This window comes from Vulpes lagopus, chromosome 2 (assembly GCF_018345385.1).
Source record: "Vulpes lagopus strain Blue_001 chromosome 2, ASM1834538v1, whole genome shotgun sequence".
Classification (NCBI taxonomy): Eukaryota; Metazoa; Chordata; class Mammalia; order Carnivora; family Canidae; genus Vulpes; species Vulpes lagopus.
The window spans coordinates 61,717,576-61,733,814 of NC_054825.1; the positions used below are offsets into that span (position 1 = coordinate 61,717,576).

Consider the following 16,239-nt stretch of genomic DNA (forward strand, 5'->3'; position numbering starts at 1 on the left):
ATGAATAAATAAATAAAATCTTTAAAAAAAGGGTAGTTTCTTGTGATGGGAGCTCTTGATTTACTCCTTATTGTCTTTAAAGTTTTATCTAGCTTATTTGTCAAATTTCAGTTTGTAGCATCTAATGAGATGATTTTAATTTTGTGTATCAGTGAAACATCTAGTTTATGGATTTCCTAATGTTAGATATTTGTAGTCCTAGAATAAATTTATTCTGATAATTTTCTTAAAATGCTACCGACTTCAGCTTGAAATAATTTTACTTACACTTGAAATTTTACCTAAGATGGCGATTGATGTATTATTTACTTATATCATAATAATAGGAACATATTTTTTTTACTCTGTGCCATTTTACACAATTCATTTAATCTTCTCAACAATTCACCATTGGGAATATTATTATCTCTACTTTGCAGATGAGATAGATGAGACAATATGTTGATCACAGTGGAAATCAGTGAGCTTCATAAACTAAATTGAGTAGTTTCCAAAAATTTTTTTCTCAGTAGTTTCCTTTATAAAAACTTTGTAATATTTTGTATAGTACAGAGATGAACTGCTTCTTGAACATTTCAGTGAACTCACCAATAAAACCAAATTCCTTCAGAACTTTTGGGGACAAGATTCTTTTATAATAATATCAATGTCATTCATAGTTGCAGCTCAACCATCTTTCTCAATTCATTTTAAGTCAATATTGATTTGGCAGAAATTGGCTACATGTTCAGTAATGCTGGGTTTCTTTTAGGCAGCACAGCATGCCTGAGCCACCCTTGTTCATCCTCCCTTGCAGTGAGGCCAGTGGAATGTGTATGTGGAAACGATGTATGTAACGTCCATGACTGCTTTAAAATGGTCCATATGATTTTCATGGTTATCTTCTCTTTTGTCTAGATGACTGAAGTAGAGGAAGAACGTCAAAGTCACAGTCAAAGAAAACCTACACTGGAGTCAACCAACCTACCCACTTTGGGTTTGCCGTGAGTAAGAAATCTTTATCTTTTTTTTTTTTTTAAGATTTTTAAAAATTTATTCATGAGAGAGAGAGAGAGAGAGAGAGAGAAAGAAACAGGCTCCACGCAGGGAGCCTGACGTGGGACTCGATCCAGGATCTCCAGGATCATGCCCTGGGCTAATGGTGGCACTAAACCACTGAGCCCCCTGGGGCTGCCCAATCTTTATCCTTTTGAACCACTGAGATGATTTGCTACTGAAGCCAACATTATTTACCGACTAATATATTTAGTAAATGAAAGTTTGCCACAGAAGTGGACATTTTATTCACACTAATTTTATTAGCATGGGGTTATACATTTCTTAAAATTTTGTCTTTGTAATGTTTTCCTTTTTTTAAAAAAAAAGTACCTTTTTAATTCTCAATTTTGCCTAGATTTTCATCTTTAACTTTGCTGAAGATGAGTTAACTTTATTAAATATTTTACTACCTTTTAGTGTGAGCCTAGTAATGGTCTGTCTTTCTTTCTTTCTTTCTTTCTTTCTTTCTTTCTTTCTTTCTTTCTTTTCTTTCTTTCTTTCTTTCTTTCTTTCTTTCTTTCTTTCTTTCTTTCTTCTTTCTTTCTTTCTTTCTTTCTTTCTCGTCCCTTCCTACCTAGTTAATGACATTCTCCTCATGGCAGATTATTTGATTAATATTTTTAAATGTTCTCTATAGGCTTGAGAAAATATCTGTACTATTTATAATATACAGATTTTGAGTGACTTATCAATTATTTCTAGTTAAGGACATTATTCAGCTGGTTATTATTTTCCATTCTATTTGGTGCGTCAATATCTTTTTAAATTTCAGCCATGTTTGGTTTCAGTCTTTATTCTTGTGTCTTGGATTTACTCATATAATATTTTTAATTGAGATATATTTGACAGATAACATTGCATAAGTTTAAGGTGTATAACATGTTGATTTGATACATCCATATATTGCATTATGATTGTCATTATAGCATCAGTTAGTACCTCTATCACATAATTATCATTTCTGTGGTGAGAATGAGATCTAGTCTCTCAATAAGTTTGGTGTTTATAATACAATATTGTTGTCTATAATCAATATACTGTGCATTAAATCTCCAAAATATACTTACCTACAAGTTGTAAGTTTGTACCCTTAAACAATATTTCTCTTATTTCCCCATTCGCCAGCTCCTATTAACCACCATTTTACTCTATTTTTATGACTTTAGCATTTTTTAGATTCTACATCAAATATAAGTGATATCATATAGTATTTGTTTTTCTCTGACTTATCTCACCTAGCATAATTTCCACAAGGTCCATCCATGTTATTGCAAATGGCAGGGATTCCTTCTTGCTCATGGCTGAATAATACCCCATTGTGTGTGTGTGTGTGTATGTATCTGCGTGTTATATATACACACACACATACATACGCACACGTGCACACATATCCGCTGTATCTGTTCAACTGTCATTGGGAATTTAAGCTGTTTACTTATCTGGGTTATTGTGAATAATGCTATAGTAAACATGGGAGTGCATATCTTTCTTCAACATCTTATTTTCACATCCCTTGAGTATATACCCAAAAGTGGAATTGCTGGGTCATATGATAGTTCTCTTTTTAACTTTTGAAGTACTTGCACATTGTTTTCCATAGTGGATGTACTAATTACATTCACAACAATAATTCACAAAGATTCCCTTTTCTCCACATCCTTGCCAACACTTGTTATCTCTTGTCTTTTTGAGGAGAGCTATTCTAAGTAGTGTGAGGTGGTTATGTCATTGTGGTTTTGATTTACATTTCACTGATGATGGTAATACTGAGCACTTTTATGTATCTGTTGGCCATTTGGATATCTCATTTGGAAAAATATCTATTTAATTTCTCTGCATATTTTTAAATTGGAATTTTTTTATTGAGTTGTATGAGTACTTTATATATTTTGGATTTTAACCCCTTATCTTATGTATTTTTTGCAAATACTTTCTCCCATTCAGTATGTTGGCTTTTCATTTTTTTGAGTATTTCTTTTGCAGTGCAGAAGGTTTTACATTAGATACAGTCCTTTTTGTTGATTTTTAATTTTGTTGATTTGTGTTACAGTGTCCTATCCAAAAAAATCAATGTTAAGATCAATTTCAAGGAGCTTCTTCCTACATTTTCTTCTGGGAATTTTATGATCCCTGGTTTATGTCTGGTCTTTGATCCATTTTAAGTTAATTTTTGCAAGCAGTGTAAGATAAAGTTCCAATGTCATTTTTCTATATGTGTTTCTTCAGTTTTTTCAGCAACCATTTGTTGAAGAGACTCTTTTTTTCTATATTTACTGTTCTTGACTTTTTTTGTCATCAATTATTAGTTGACCACATATGCAGGGCTTTAACTCTCTATTCTGTTCCATCGATTTATGTGATGATTTTTATACACTATCATACTGTTTTAATTGCTATCCTCTGGTAGTGTGGTTTGAAATTATGAAGTGTGGTGATTTTAGTTTTGTTCCTTTTCATAGCTGCTTTGGCTAAACCCAAAATTAGCACAAGGAAAGAACTAAAGAGTAGAGTGGAAATAAATGAAATAGAGGTCAGAACAACAATAGTTTAGCTACTCAAACTAAATGTATTACCATTTCATAAACAAACAACAATAAAAAATACCCAATTTCTTTAGTGACATTTAATTAAAAAATAAATTTAAAAGTAATATATAAGTAATAATACTGATCTCTGACATGCTAGCTGTGGTGACAATAAGAACTGCAACAATAGCAATGATTTAATTGTGTGCCTAGACTTTTCCACATTGTAAGGAGGGGTCCATGAGAGAGAAACAGTGGGAATAGGTGAATAAGTTATGAACTCCAGTAATAGACTTTTGTGACATTTGAAAATTTTCCAAAATAATGACAATGTAGTAGAGGAAGTCATTAGCATTTATGTTGCTTAGAATTGATTAATATTTAAGAACAAAACTATTTTCAGATATAAGAGTAATAGCATTATACCAAAATTAAAGTTTTTTTTCAGGAACATTAATCCTAAAATTGAAATACTAGTATAATGCGATTTCCTTTTAGTGGAAATCTCATATCTAGAGTATGTATGGTGGTTCAAATAGAAATATATGGTTAGAAAGAAGAATCTTTTAAAGTTTTTCCCAAATACTTTCTAAAAGATGTTTAAAGTTTACTTAATCTCTAGTCTCCATTGCCATAATGGACCCTAATCCTCTGAATTGCAACCATCTCAAGATATTTTTTTTGTTTTTTTCACATGTGCCATTTTAAAATATGTATTTTTCATTAACTGCATGAGGTTTCTTTATTAATATAAATAACAAGTTCTAGATTTTGTTTCATATTTAAAAAAAACATAATGTGTTTTACACTCTATCCCTGTGTGGCATGTTCATATAATTAGTCTTATATATTTAGACCTGTGCGAGAGCTTCTTTGGGATATAAAGCCCATGGAGTGGACCACTTACTTTTTCAACTGCCTATACCAGTTTACCACTCACTGGAATTTTTAGGAGGTACATTTGATAAATTTTTCAAAATTTTTAAATGCTTAAGAGTTTGAGGTTTTATATATGTTTCAGCCAGTTTTAGCATTTTATATTTTTTCTAGGAATTTATCCATTTCATTTATCCGTTAGATTATTTATTATTCCCTTTATTATTACCATATTTCTATTGTGTCCATAGTTCCTCTTTTCATTCTATATCTCACACAGCAATATCTCCTCTTGTTTTTCTTGGTTAGTCTGGTCAAAGATTTATCTATCTTATAAATCCTCTCAGGAAACTAGGTTTTGATTTTTTTAAGATTTTATTTATTTATTCATGAGAGACACAGACATAGGCAGAGAGAGAAGCAGGCTTCTACAAGGATCCAGATGCGGGACTCAATCCCAGGACTCCTGGATCACGCCCTGAACTAAAGGCAGATGCTCAACCACTGAGCCACTCAGGCATCCTAGGTTTTGATTTTGTTAAACTATAGGGATTTTCTTTTGCAGGAAACCTCTGGTCTCTAATTTTTTAAGCCTTAATTTTAGTACTTTGTTCTTTGTTGCATCTTTGGACTACTCTTCTACTTATATTTCAACTTCTTGGGTTGGATACTTATATACAACAAGAAATATCATTTCTTGTTTTTAAAATAAATGCATTTAGGGCTATAGAATTAGTCTTACATATTGCTTTCACGCACACTCTGACATATGTTTTTATGATAATTCAGCTTCAAATATTCCTTGTTCTTCTTTCTTCCCTAAGTCAGGCTATTTGATAATACACTAGTTTTCAAATATATAATTTGTAGCTCTCTTTTTGTTATTAATTTATACCTTTATTTTATGGTTAATGAACACAGTCCATGTATTATTGATCCTTTAGAATGTATTGAGTTTGCCTTTGTAGTCTATTAGCTATTTTCCCAAATGTTCTGCTTCTGCTGAAGAGCAATTTATATTTCCCACTTGTATGATATAGAATTCTCTATATGTATTTAATAGCATGGACTCACTAATTATATTGTTGATATCATTGATATCTAAGACTATTTTGGAAGGTTTATGAATTTCTGGGATGGTATCATTAAATTTTCAAAGTGTATTTTGTTTTTTTTCTTGGTTTGTAGGTTGTTGCTTAAATATATTTTGATATATATCTGTACTGTTAGGTGAATGTTCATGGTACTTATATCATTGTTCCTCTTTGTTCTTAGAGATTTTCTTTTGCCTTTAATTTAAATTGGGATTGGATTGAGTTTAAATCTTGATTTCCTGAAAACATTCTTCATGACATAGGACAATTTACTTAGTCTTTCTAAGCCACAATTTTCTTAATGTTACAACGGTCATTATAATACCAATCTCATAACGATATTGTGAAGGTTAAATAAGTTGATGCATTTAAAGCATTTAGAATAGTGGCTGGCATATTCTATCACTCAACTAATGGCAGTGATTAGTTATCAGGTATTGAGGCCAATAAACCACAAAGAAGAATTGAATAACATAATGAACCACTTGTGGGAGAAATGTTGACAAAGCAAATTCAAGTATTTGATTAAACAGGATTATAATGATAGCATAAAAATATTTTGACCTTGAAAATTTTCATATTTTAAATAATAGGGCTCATTGCTCCAGGAAAACAAACAAAACAAAACAAAAAATGGCAGTCTAAGAAAGATCAGTAGACTGAAAAATAAATCAAACCAAACCAATCAACAGACAAAACAAAATCCCCAAGAAATAAATGTGTCAAATTTCTTGACTATTTGGGGAAAAAAACTATAATCACTAGAACTTTAAATGGAATATTTTTCCTGCAAATTATTGTAGAAGATAAACTCTAACAAAACATACTCAGTGCCTCCCTGTGTGTTAAAGAAGGGAGATATGAGCCCCAGGACAATCTTTGGCACTAAAGAGTCACTGTTACCAAGTTCTACAGGGCAGTGCCTCAATAGGAAACTTTTGGTTGTAAGAGGTTTATCTCTGAACTCTCAGAAGTAACACTGGCAGGAACCAGTTTGTTTAGGTTGCAATTTTTAAGCCCTGAGAGTTTAGAAGGGTGGGGGACAGAAGAGAGATTTGTCATGAAGCCAACCTGTTTATACCTGGTTTAACAATATTAAACCAGCCTTCAGAGTGCTGGGTGGTTCTTGCCAGTTTCTAAGGTGAAGATCATAATTATATTGACCTAGGGTAGAGGCCATGGATGCTGCTAAACATCCTACAATGCACAAGACAGCTCTCTACAAACAGAGGATTATCCTGCTCCAAATGCAGTATTTTCTCTCATTATTTACCTCTCTTTGTTGCCATCATCATTACAATGAATGCTGTTTATTGCATCTTATGCATATTTTATTTTCTTCCTACAATGCCAAAATTTTTTTTAGAGTATAGTTAATACACACTGTTATATTAGTTTCAGGTATACAACATAATGATCCTATATGCTATGCTATACCCATCACAGTGTAGCTGCCATCTGTCACCACACAAAGCTATTCCAATATCACTGCCTATATTCTCTGTGCTGTACCTTTTATTCCCATGACTTATTCATTCCATAACTGGAAGTCTGTGTCTCCAACTCTCCTTCACTCATTTTCCCCGTTTCCTCACCCCCACTTCCCTCTGACAACCATGTTTGTTCTCTGATTCTACTTTTTGTTTGTTTTGAGGATTTTTTTGGATTCCACACACTGAGAAAGAAAAGACATATGATTTCATCTATCTGATGTATTTTACTTAGCATACTACACTCTAGGTCTATCCATGTTGTTGCAAATGGCAAGAAATAATTTTTTTATGGATAAGTAACATTTGTGTGTGTGTGTGTGTGTGTGTGTATGTGTCTGTATGTGTGCGCATGTATACCACATCTTTATCCACTCATCTATCAATGGATACTTGGGCTGCTTCAATATCTTGGCTATTGTATATAATGCTGCAATAAACATAGGGGTGCATGTATCTTTTCAAATTAGTGTTTTCATTTTCTTTGGGTAAATACTCAGTAGAAGAACAAAGACAGAGGTATCACAATTCCAAATTTCAAGATATACTACAAAGCTGTAGTAAACAATATGGTTCTGGAACAAAAATAGACAAATAGATCAGTGGAAAAAAATAGAGGGCGCAGAAATAAACCCATGCTTATATGGACAGTTAATCTGTGACAAAGCAGACAATAATATACAATAGGGAAAAGACAGTCTCTTCAAATGGTGCTGGGAAAACTGTATAGCTACATGAAAAAGAATGAAACAGGACCACTTTCTTATACCATACATAAAAATAAACCCATAATGGATTAAAGAGCTAAATGTGAGACCTGAAACTATAAAACTATTAGAACATATGTAACAATTTCTCTGACATTGGCCGTAGCAACATTTTTTCTAGACATGGCTCAAGAGGTAAGGGAAACAAAAATAAAACTAAACTGTTGTGACTACACCAAAATAAACAGCTTTTATACAGTAAAGGAAATCATCAAAAAAATGAAAAAACAATCTTCTGAATGGAAGAAGATATTTGCAAATGATATATATATAATAAGGAATTAATATACATAAAGATCTTATACAACTCATCAAAGAAACAATCCAATTAAAAATAGGGATGAGATCTTAAGAGATATTTTTCCAAAGAAGGCATATAGACGGCAAATAGACACATGAAAAGGTGCTCAACATCACTAATCATTAGGAAAATACATATCAAAATAACAATAGGTATCACCTGACACCTGTCAGAATGGCTAACATAAAAAAACAAGAAAGGACAAGTGCTGATGATAATGTGAAGAAAAAGTAGCTCTGTGCACTGTTGATGGGAATGTAAGTTGGTGCAGCCACTGTGAATAACAGGAGGCACCTGGGTGGCTCAGTTGTTTAAGGACCTAAATCTTAATTTTGGCTCAGGTCATGATCTTATGGTCATGAGATGAGCCCCATGTAGTGCTCCAAGCTCAGGGGGGAGTCTGCTTCTCTCCTCCCTTTCCTTCTGCCCCTCCCCCTGTGCATGCTCACACACTTGCTCACTCTAATAAAATAAATAAATCTTCAAAAAAAAAAAATCCAGGAGGTTCCTCAAAAAACTAAATCTAGAAATACCATATGATCCTATAATGCTCCATTTTAAAGATAGACTACTCAAAAATCTAATATCATAGGTAAAAAAATATGTAATTAACTAATTTAGATACCACCTTGATCTATAAACATAATTTGGACCAAGTTAATTCTTTTGCTTTATGAAGGCCACCACTTGAGGACTAATCTCAGTCATAAGAAGTGCCTCAGACAATGTACTGGAGTGGGATAGGGAAAATAGCTTTAAGAAAATTAGCTCTTCTGTGTTTCAGGTTTCTCTTAGACTAGGATATTAGGCTGATATTAGACTAGTCATTACATCTCTCATATTCTCAGTTGCTTACTCTAAATGAAGAATTTTGATAAAATGATCTACACTATTCCTCTCAGTTCTTAAAGTTTATGATCTATCGTATCTTTTTTCCAGATGTAACAGTAAGATGCATTTACAGCTTGAATATATATAATCTTTCAAACTTGTAGCCTAACTGCCTTTCTGTAAAGGAAGCAAAAGACCAATGCATCATGAGTCTTTTCCTTTTAGCTTTCTCAGTTCAGGTTTTTGGCCATAAAAAAATCCAATTAATTACCTTTGTAAAATGGTAAGTACAATAATTAAGTAGAGATTGTCAAACTGGATTAAAAATGATGCAGATATGTGCTATCTACAAGTGTCATACTTTAAAGATTATGAGATCGTTTAAAAGAAAAACAAAGGGAAAAAAGCATACCACTTAAACACTAATTAAAAGAAAGCTATGCTAATATAAGTTATTATAGATTTAGATTATGGGAAATAACCAGGAAAAAAGAGTGACATCATCATATAGTGATAACAGTTAATTCACCAAGATAACCTCACATTCATCAATGTGTATATACCTAACAACAGAATTTCAAGATATACAGAGCAAAACAGAAATGAAAAGATAAATAGACTCAATTATATTTGAATATTTCATCTTTCTCACAGTAATTGATAGAAGAGGCAAAGAATCAGTAAAATATTGAAGATTTGAAGAACACTACCAACAAATTTGACTTGTTTGTAGAACTTCTTACCAACAGCAGCAAAATACACTCTTTCCCTGTGCATATAGAACACTCACCATGCATATCTTGGGTCATAAAATAAATCATACTAAACTGTAAAAAGTTAAATCATAAAAGCATATGTTTTTTACTATAATGGAATCAACTAGAATGAGTAACAGAAGAATACTTGAAAAATTTTCCAAGTATTTGGACATATACTAAGACATTTTTTTATTTTTTTTAAAGATTTATTTATTTATTTATGATAGACATAGAGAGAGAGAGAGAGAGAGAGAGAGAGAGAGATAGAGGCAGAGACGCAGGCAGAGGGAGAGGCAGGCTCCATGCACCGGGAGCCCGACGTGGGACTCGATCCCGGGTCTCCAGGATCGCGCCCTGGGCCAAAGGCAGGCGCCAAACCGCTGCGCCACCCAGGGATCCCCTAATAAGACATTTAATATGTAACTCATGGATCAAAGAAGAGCCTATGGGGAAATTAGAAAATATTTTTAACTTAATAAAAATAAAATACAACATACCAAATTTGGGAAATAAAGCTAAAGCCTTGCTTAAAAGAAAATTTGTGGCATTAATGCCTAAATTTTAAAAGACAAAGGGTATCAAATCAATCTAAGCTCCCAATTTAGTAAATTAGAAGTAGAAAAGACCTCATCAGCAGAGATAAGAAAATAATAAATACAGAAGACATTGAAATTCAAAGCAGAAAAATTTTAAAAAATCAATGAAATCAAAGCTAGTTGTTTTAAAAGATGAATGAACTAGGTTAAGTCCTTAGCTAGATTGACCGATAAATAGAGGCAAAATATAAAATATCAATATAAAATTAAAAGAGGGAAAATCAGCACAGATCCTACAGGCATTAAAGGATAATTAAGGAATACTACAGAAACTTAATGTTCATAAATTTGATCAAGGCAATGAAAGGGAGCCATTCCTTAAAAGACACAAGTTTAAACTCACTCAAGGAGAAATAGATACCTTTAATAGTTTTATGTTTATTAAGGTAGTTGTATTTGGTGTTTCAAACCTCTCAACGAAGAAGAAATCTAGGTCCACATGTTTTCAGAGTTGAATTGTACCAAATTTTAAGGGGGCATTTAAATAACTTCTAAATAATCTCTCCCAGAAAGTAGAAATGTAGGGAACAAGTCCCAGTACATTTTAGGAGGCCATAAATATCCTGATACCAAAATAAGACATAAGAAATACAGGAAAAGAGAACCAGGGATCAATATAGCTCCTGAATATACATGTAAAAATATTCAACAAACACGATTCTATGAATCTGTCAAAACACAAATGTATACCCACAGAGTATATGTAATTTAAGATATATAATGTGTTAAATAGATAGCTAACCATTATGTTTTCTACATTTATAAGTCTTTGTAAATATACTAAGAAGTGATTCATTGCAATATGAACTATTTTTAATATACTATTAAGGAGAGAAACATCAAACTATAATGTGCCAAAGTTTATAAAATATATCCTGATTTCAACGTTATAATGATGTGGGAAAAAAAGGACAATTTAAAATATATCTAATGTGATATTCACAAATTGGAATTTATTCTCCTGTAGCCATATATCTTAGTTTTTGATTAAAAAAAATACAGAAGCCTCAACCAGAGAGATCACCAATCCTTGGAGGGCTGGAAGTCAGGGAGCAAGGGCCAGCTGTTTCAAACAAAGGGCTGGATTGAATGTAAGCATAGGTAATGCCAGGGAAGGCAGTCTCCTCCCTGTGTCCAAGAATTCTGCAGGGGTATGTGGGAATCAGCTATCCCTACACAGTTTCTGACTCCTTATAAACGATTATTTTTTATTATTCAAGTGTAAAGATTGAAGTTATTCTATTATTTCATGAAAAGGGTAGTGCAGTCATCTTTATATAAGTTAGAGAAATTAAAAGGAGAAAGTAAAGCTTACTTCAAGCATTTTTTTAAAAAAGCCAAGTGAAAAACATTAAGCCAGAATTGTCATTTATAAATGTGCCTCATTTAAGGGAAATTCAATATATAAATTATCCTAGAAATAGATGAATTGGAACAGGTTGTGATGGGGACATCTGATTACATAAATGATCATTCATCAGAGTTCCTTTAAAAAGTAAGTGCTCTGCTATGGTTTTAAGTACTTCATTTTAGCCAAATTTGATTTTCATGTGTGTGTGTGTGTTTTTTTTTTTTTTAAGAACTTCTTATGTGAGGTTTATCTGTAGATGAATAACAGAGCTTTCTCTTTGTGCATCTTATCTAGAATAAGCTAAGTTACCATACATTTTAATGGATCCTACAGTTGACAGTAGTAGCTGTGAACTGCGTGATTACTAATTTGGGTATATAAACATAATAGGCTCTCTTTTGGAGATAACAGAAATACTTGTGTTTTGGGAGAAACAACAAAGCCTGGAGAATTTAGAACTATTTTTAAATTATTACCTGTATTTTTCAATATTAATAGACTCGATTCACAATGCCACTATTAGAATTTGATATATGTTGTATACTATGGTATAAAAAAAAAAAGGAGAATAGATCTAAGTAAATGCTGGGAAAAAAAACACTTAGCTCATAATTTTTTGAAGTGATTAATGTGAACCCAAACTGCCAGTTCTTCAACTGTAGCATGCTTGATGACAATGTGCTACTATAGAGCCTAAGTCAGTGTTCTGATTCAATTAAAAGATGAATCTAGAATTAAAGACTATTGCCTGTTTATCTGTTAAATGTTGCATTTTCCTCTTGGGGCTGAACAGTATTCAGGGACATAGAGGTAGATATGGAAGTTCTTTCTTATGTTCAATGTCATTATCTTGTAATGGGTAGCTGTTTCCATGAACACAATGCCTGAAAAAATCTTCTCCAGTTTTAATGAGACATTAGAACCAAAAAATGTAAAAAGTGTTCTGTCCAATAAAAAAGAGTCTGGGGTTTTTATTACTAAGTAATGAATTCTGCTGCATAAATTAAAAAGGCAGAAAATACAACAGTGTTGCATGGGTTCAATATACATCCATTTATTAATGCATATGCCAGAGGATAGCATTGTACTATGCGTTTGGAGAAGTCATTAACAAAGCAATTGCCTAACAATTTAACATGAATTAGTGGATCTCACTGGTCTGTTTTCACACCCAGTAGCAAAATGATTCTGAGAGTCATGATACTAGTCATATCTGTCCTTAACATGGCAGACCAGCTTGTTCACAAAACATAATCATTGCAACAGGTTCTTGTTTCTGCATGTGTACGTTGTCCACTAACAGTTATGACCATAAGTTACAATTACAAGGTACTGCTCTACAGCCAAGTATTTAGATTACAGACTCTAAAAAAATCAAACCATAAAAATACAGAAAATGCAAATATTCATAAACTACTTCATATTCAAAATCCAATCTAGTTATATTTTAATGTACCAAGCTGTATTAACTTGTTTTTCTATTGTATCTGATGCATTTGGGGCTTATAAATAATATAAATTACAAAATAATAAGCAGTTTCTTCAGATCTTATTTTACATTTTTCACTAAATAGATGAAGACATGTCTTTTTGCTCCAGTGCAATATATAGTAATGCTGCATTCAGTGTAAATCATTGAATATTTTTAAAAAGAAAAAAAAGCATTTAACTGATTAAAGTGCTAAGTAAATAAGGAGATAGTCATAACTGTCAGAGGGAAAACTCTAACAGTAGAGTTACTTATTATAGGTAATTTGAAGAAACAAACCTTCCACTGTGTCTCTAAACCCTTAATCCTATGACTTTCTAAAGAATGAAATTTGGTAAAGGCAAGACATAATGCTAGATGGTAAATGTATCAACTTATCTTTTTTTTACAAATGTGATGTGACCTTGGCAGTTTTAAAGAACAAAGTTTTGTCAATATATCAAACATTGTTAACAAACTCTATTTAGCATTGCTTTGTATAAGTTTGCTTTAATAGCATTTCTTCACAGTGATATTTCAGAAAGGTTGGAAACGGTCAGCATAAAATATTTCCCACCTTTTCTATTTTAATTTGTATGCAAAAATCATCACAATAGATCTGCAACTATAAAATTACAAACACTTTCTAGAAGTGACTGTATTTCTAGTTATGATAGAAAAAGTTATTTGTATGACATCTACAATGAGGTAAGTCTAAATAAACAGAATTGGTAACAAATGCTTTCTGATCTATGAGCAATATAAGCTAATTTAACAAAGACAATGGATAAACCAAAAGAATTGTATATTTTAGTATGTTTAAAGGATGAGAAGTTGGTAATGAAATGAAACATTTTAAAAGATACTCTGGATATTTCACTTTACATCATAATTTTGGCACTTCATGGAACATTTATTTCCCAAAGACCAGAACTGGTATAAAAGTTCAGGAGGTTTTCCACACACTTTGTCGACATTGTACTGGATTACTGGCAAACACTGACACGTGGTGAACTAAACATTCCCATGTATTTGCACACGCATGCAGTAGTCGGAATTTATGAATTGTCAAAGATGATATCTTGCAGTATTTGTTTCAAGCGCTCTCTTCGGCAGATCTCGTCTCAGATTTCAGTCTTACGAATTCTTTAGCCACGTCATCGCCGGTCCTCTGAGAGAGTATTCTAAGGATCGTCAAGCCAGTTTCATCCATAGAGACATTCTTCAGAAGGGGATACCATGCTCCATAGCTTCCCTTGTCTGCTATGTTCTGTAGTTGAATTACTGTCATTCCGATAATTCTATCTTCTCTGGCAAAGCAGTAATCTTTAACTGAGAGATGAAGTTCATAGGCCCCTGGCCGGTTTTCATTACCCAGAATGCTGTGTGGATTAAAAATAAGAATTTTGAGCAAAACTTTTACTTCACCTAGGGATCAATATAGTTCTAAAATACTGTTAAAATGTTTCTACATTACTCAGAATGTTATTTGGCAAAATGGAGTATGATGTATTTTAGCTCTGATGCAAATATCATTCACATTTTATTTAAGTTGTTTTTATATAGATATTACTTAGCAATCTATTTTAAAAATGTCTTTGCCTAGAAAGAAATAGGAAATCAATCTGAATATGCCTTACTGTCTTGATATTAAGCATAGTAATAGAAACTTTAATTAAAATATGTTACACTTCTTGGAGGTGTGGTCTTCCCACTGATATAGGGGTGAGATGGGTTTGGCAGGAATTGTGGGGGCTAGGCCAAGGCAAGGGGTAGTTCTTGCAAGAATTTCTATGCCATTTCAACATCAATTATTACATACTCTTTTCTTTATCTCAGACTCCTGGATATGCTATTAAATCTAGGAGCCTTTTTCTCGAGGGAATACACAACACAGACTATCAAGCTAACACAGACAACAAGACTATTCAAAAATGCCAAATTAGATACAAATCCCCAGAGTGAATCAGTTCCAGTAGAGTGTGGTGCTTCAATGCCGATTCTTTCTGATGGCAACAGTTAGACACCTGTCAAGTGTGGGGCTGAGGATGGCCTCTACTAACAACAACCTGGCAGTGCAGAACTGAGTATAATGAAGAAGGCTGAGAGGTCAACACTGAGAATAATCCTCTCCTGCCCCTTATTTTACTTCATCCTCAGATATTCTTGACTTTCTAATGAATGCACATCTGTTCCTCAGCAGTACAAGCTTCAAAATCCCTTCCTTTTCTAAGTGACATTTTTAGATCAAACATTTTGCAGTCACATTTTGTTTCTGGGCAACACTGATAACTGAAGTGTGTACTTATTTTAGAGACAACCTGAGATAATGTGAAAGAAGATGGAAGCATGATGGGTAAGAACAGAACAGCAAAATATAATAGGAGCCAGATCTTGTGAATTAAAATGCATAAAGGCAATCCCTGGGTGGCTCAGTGGTTTAGCGCCTGCCTTCAGCCCAGGGCATGATCCTGGAGTCCTGGGATCGAGTCCCATGTCGGGCTCCCTGCATGGAGCCTGCTTCTTCCTCTGCCTGTGTCTCTGCCCCTCTCTCTCTCTCTCTCTCTCTGTCTCTCATGAATAAATAAATAAATAATCTTAAATAAAATGCATCAAAATGCTTCCTTTTCCCAGAATCATGCTTGGTCTTTGTACCTCACAGTATTATATCTGAATCTTGCATGATTTAAGTAATTCCTAGAAACTTTTAGAAAACATTTTAACTGGATCCAATTTTTTTGTGTGTAATTTAGAGGATAGATACATGGAATCTTATGAGCTGGTTTATTAGCATGGATTATGAATATGTTAATCTATTACAGCCATTTTAAGAGATTTGGTAGGATGGTTAAGTTTTAATGAGTGGTAACAGAGTTTAGTATTCAGAACTTAGTGTGCTGAAAAGTCTCTGGGAAAATAAGAATGCAAAACCAACAAGCAAAGAACCAAACCAGTGAGAAAACTGTTTTGGTAAGCTAAGTGTGTGTGCATGTCTAAACCCCAAAGGCTTGATCCTGGGTCATCTTTTCTTCTCTACCCCCAGTTCACCTCATCTAGATTTATGCAATTACATCTATATGTAGATAATTCTCAAGTTAGATCTAACTCTATATTTGATATCCCTTATGGAACGTAACTTAAGAC

The 16,239-nt window shown here is 33.0% G+C and overlaps 1 protein-coding gene across 1 annotated transcript in view; it reads right to left on the reverse strand.

The window, feature by feature from the left end:
- Positions 1–12,656: 12,656 nt before the first annotated feature.
- Positions 12,657–16,239, reverse strand: part of UNC13C (unc-13 homolog C) — a 586,599-nt gene continuing 583,016 nt past the window's right edge. Inside the window, exon 36 of the mRNA XM_041745721.1 lies at positions 12,657–14,477. Within this exon, the coding sequence (XP_041601655.1) occupies positions 14,192–14,477 (286 nt within the window). The 3' untranslated portion in view covers positions 12,657–14,191. The remainder of the gene's footprint in view (positions 14,478–16,239) is intronic.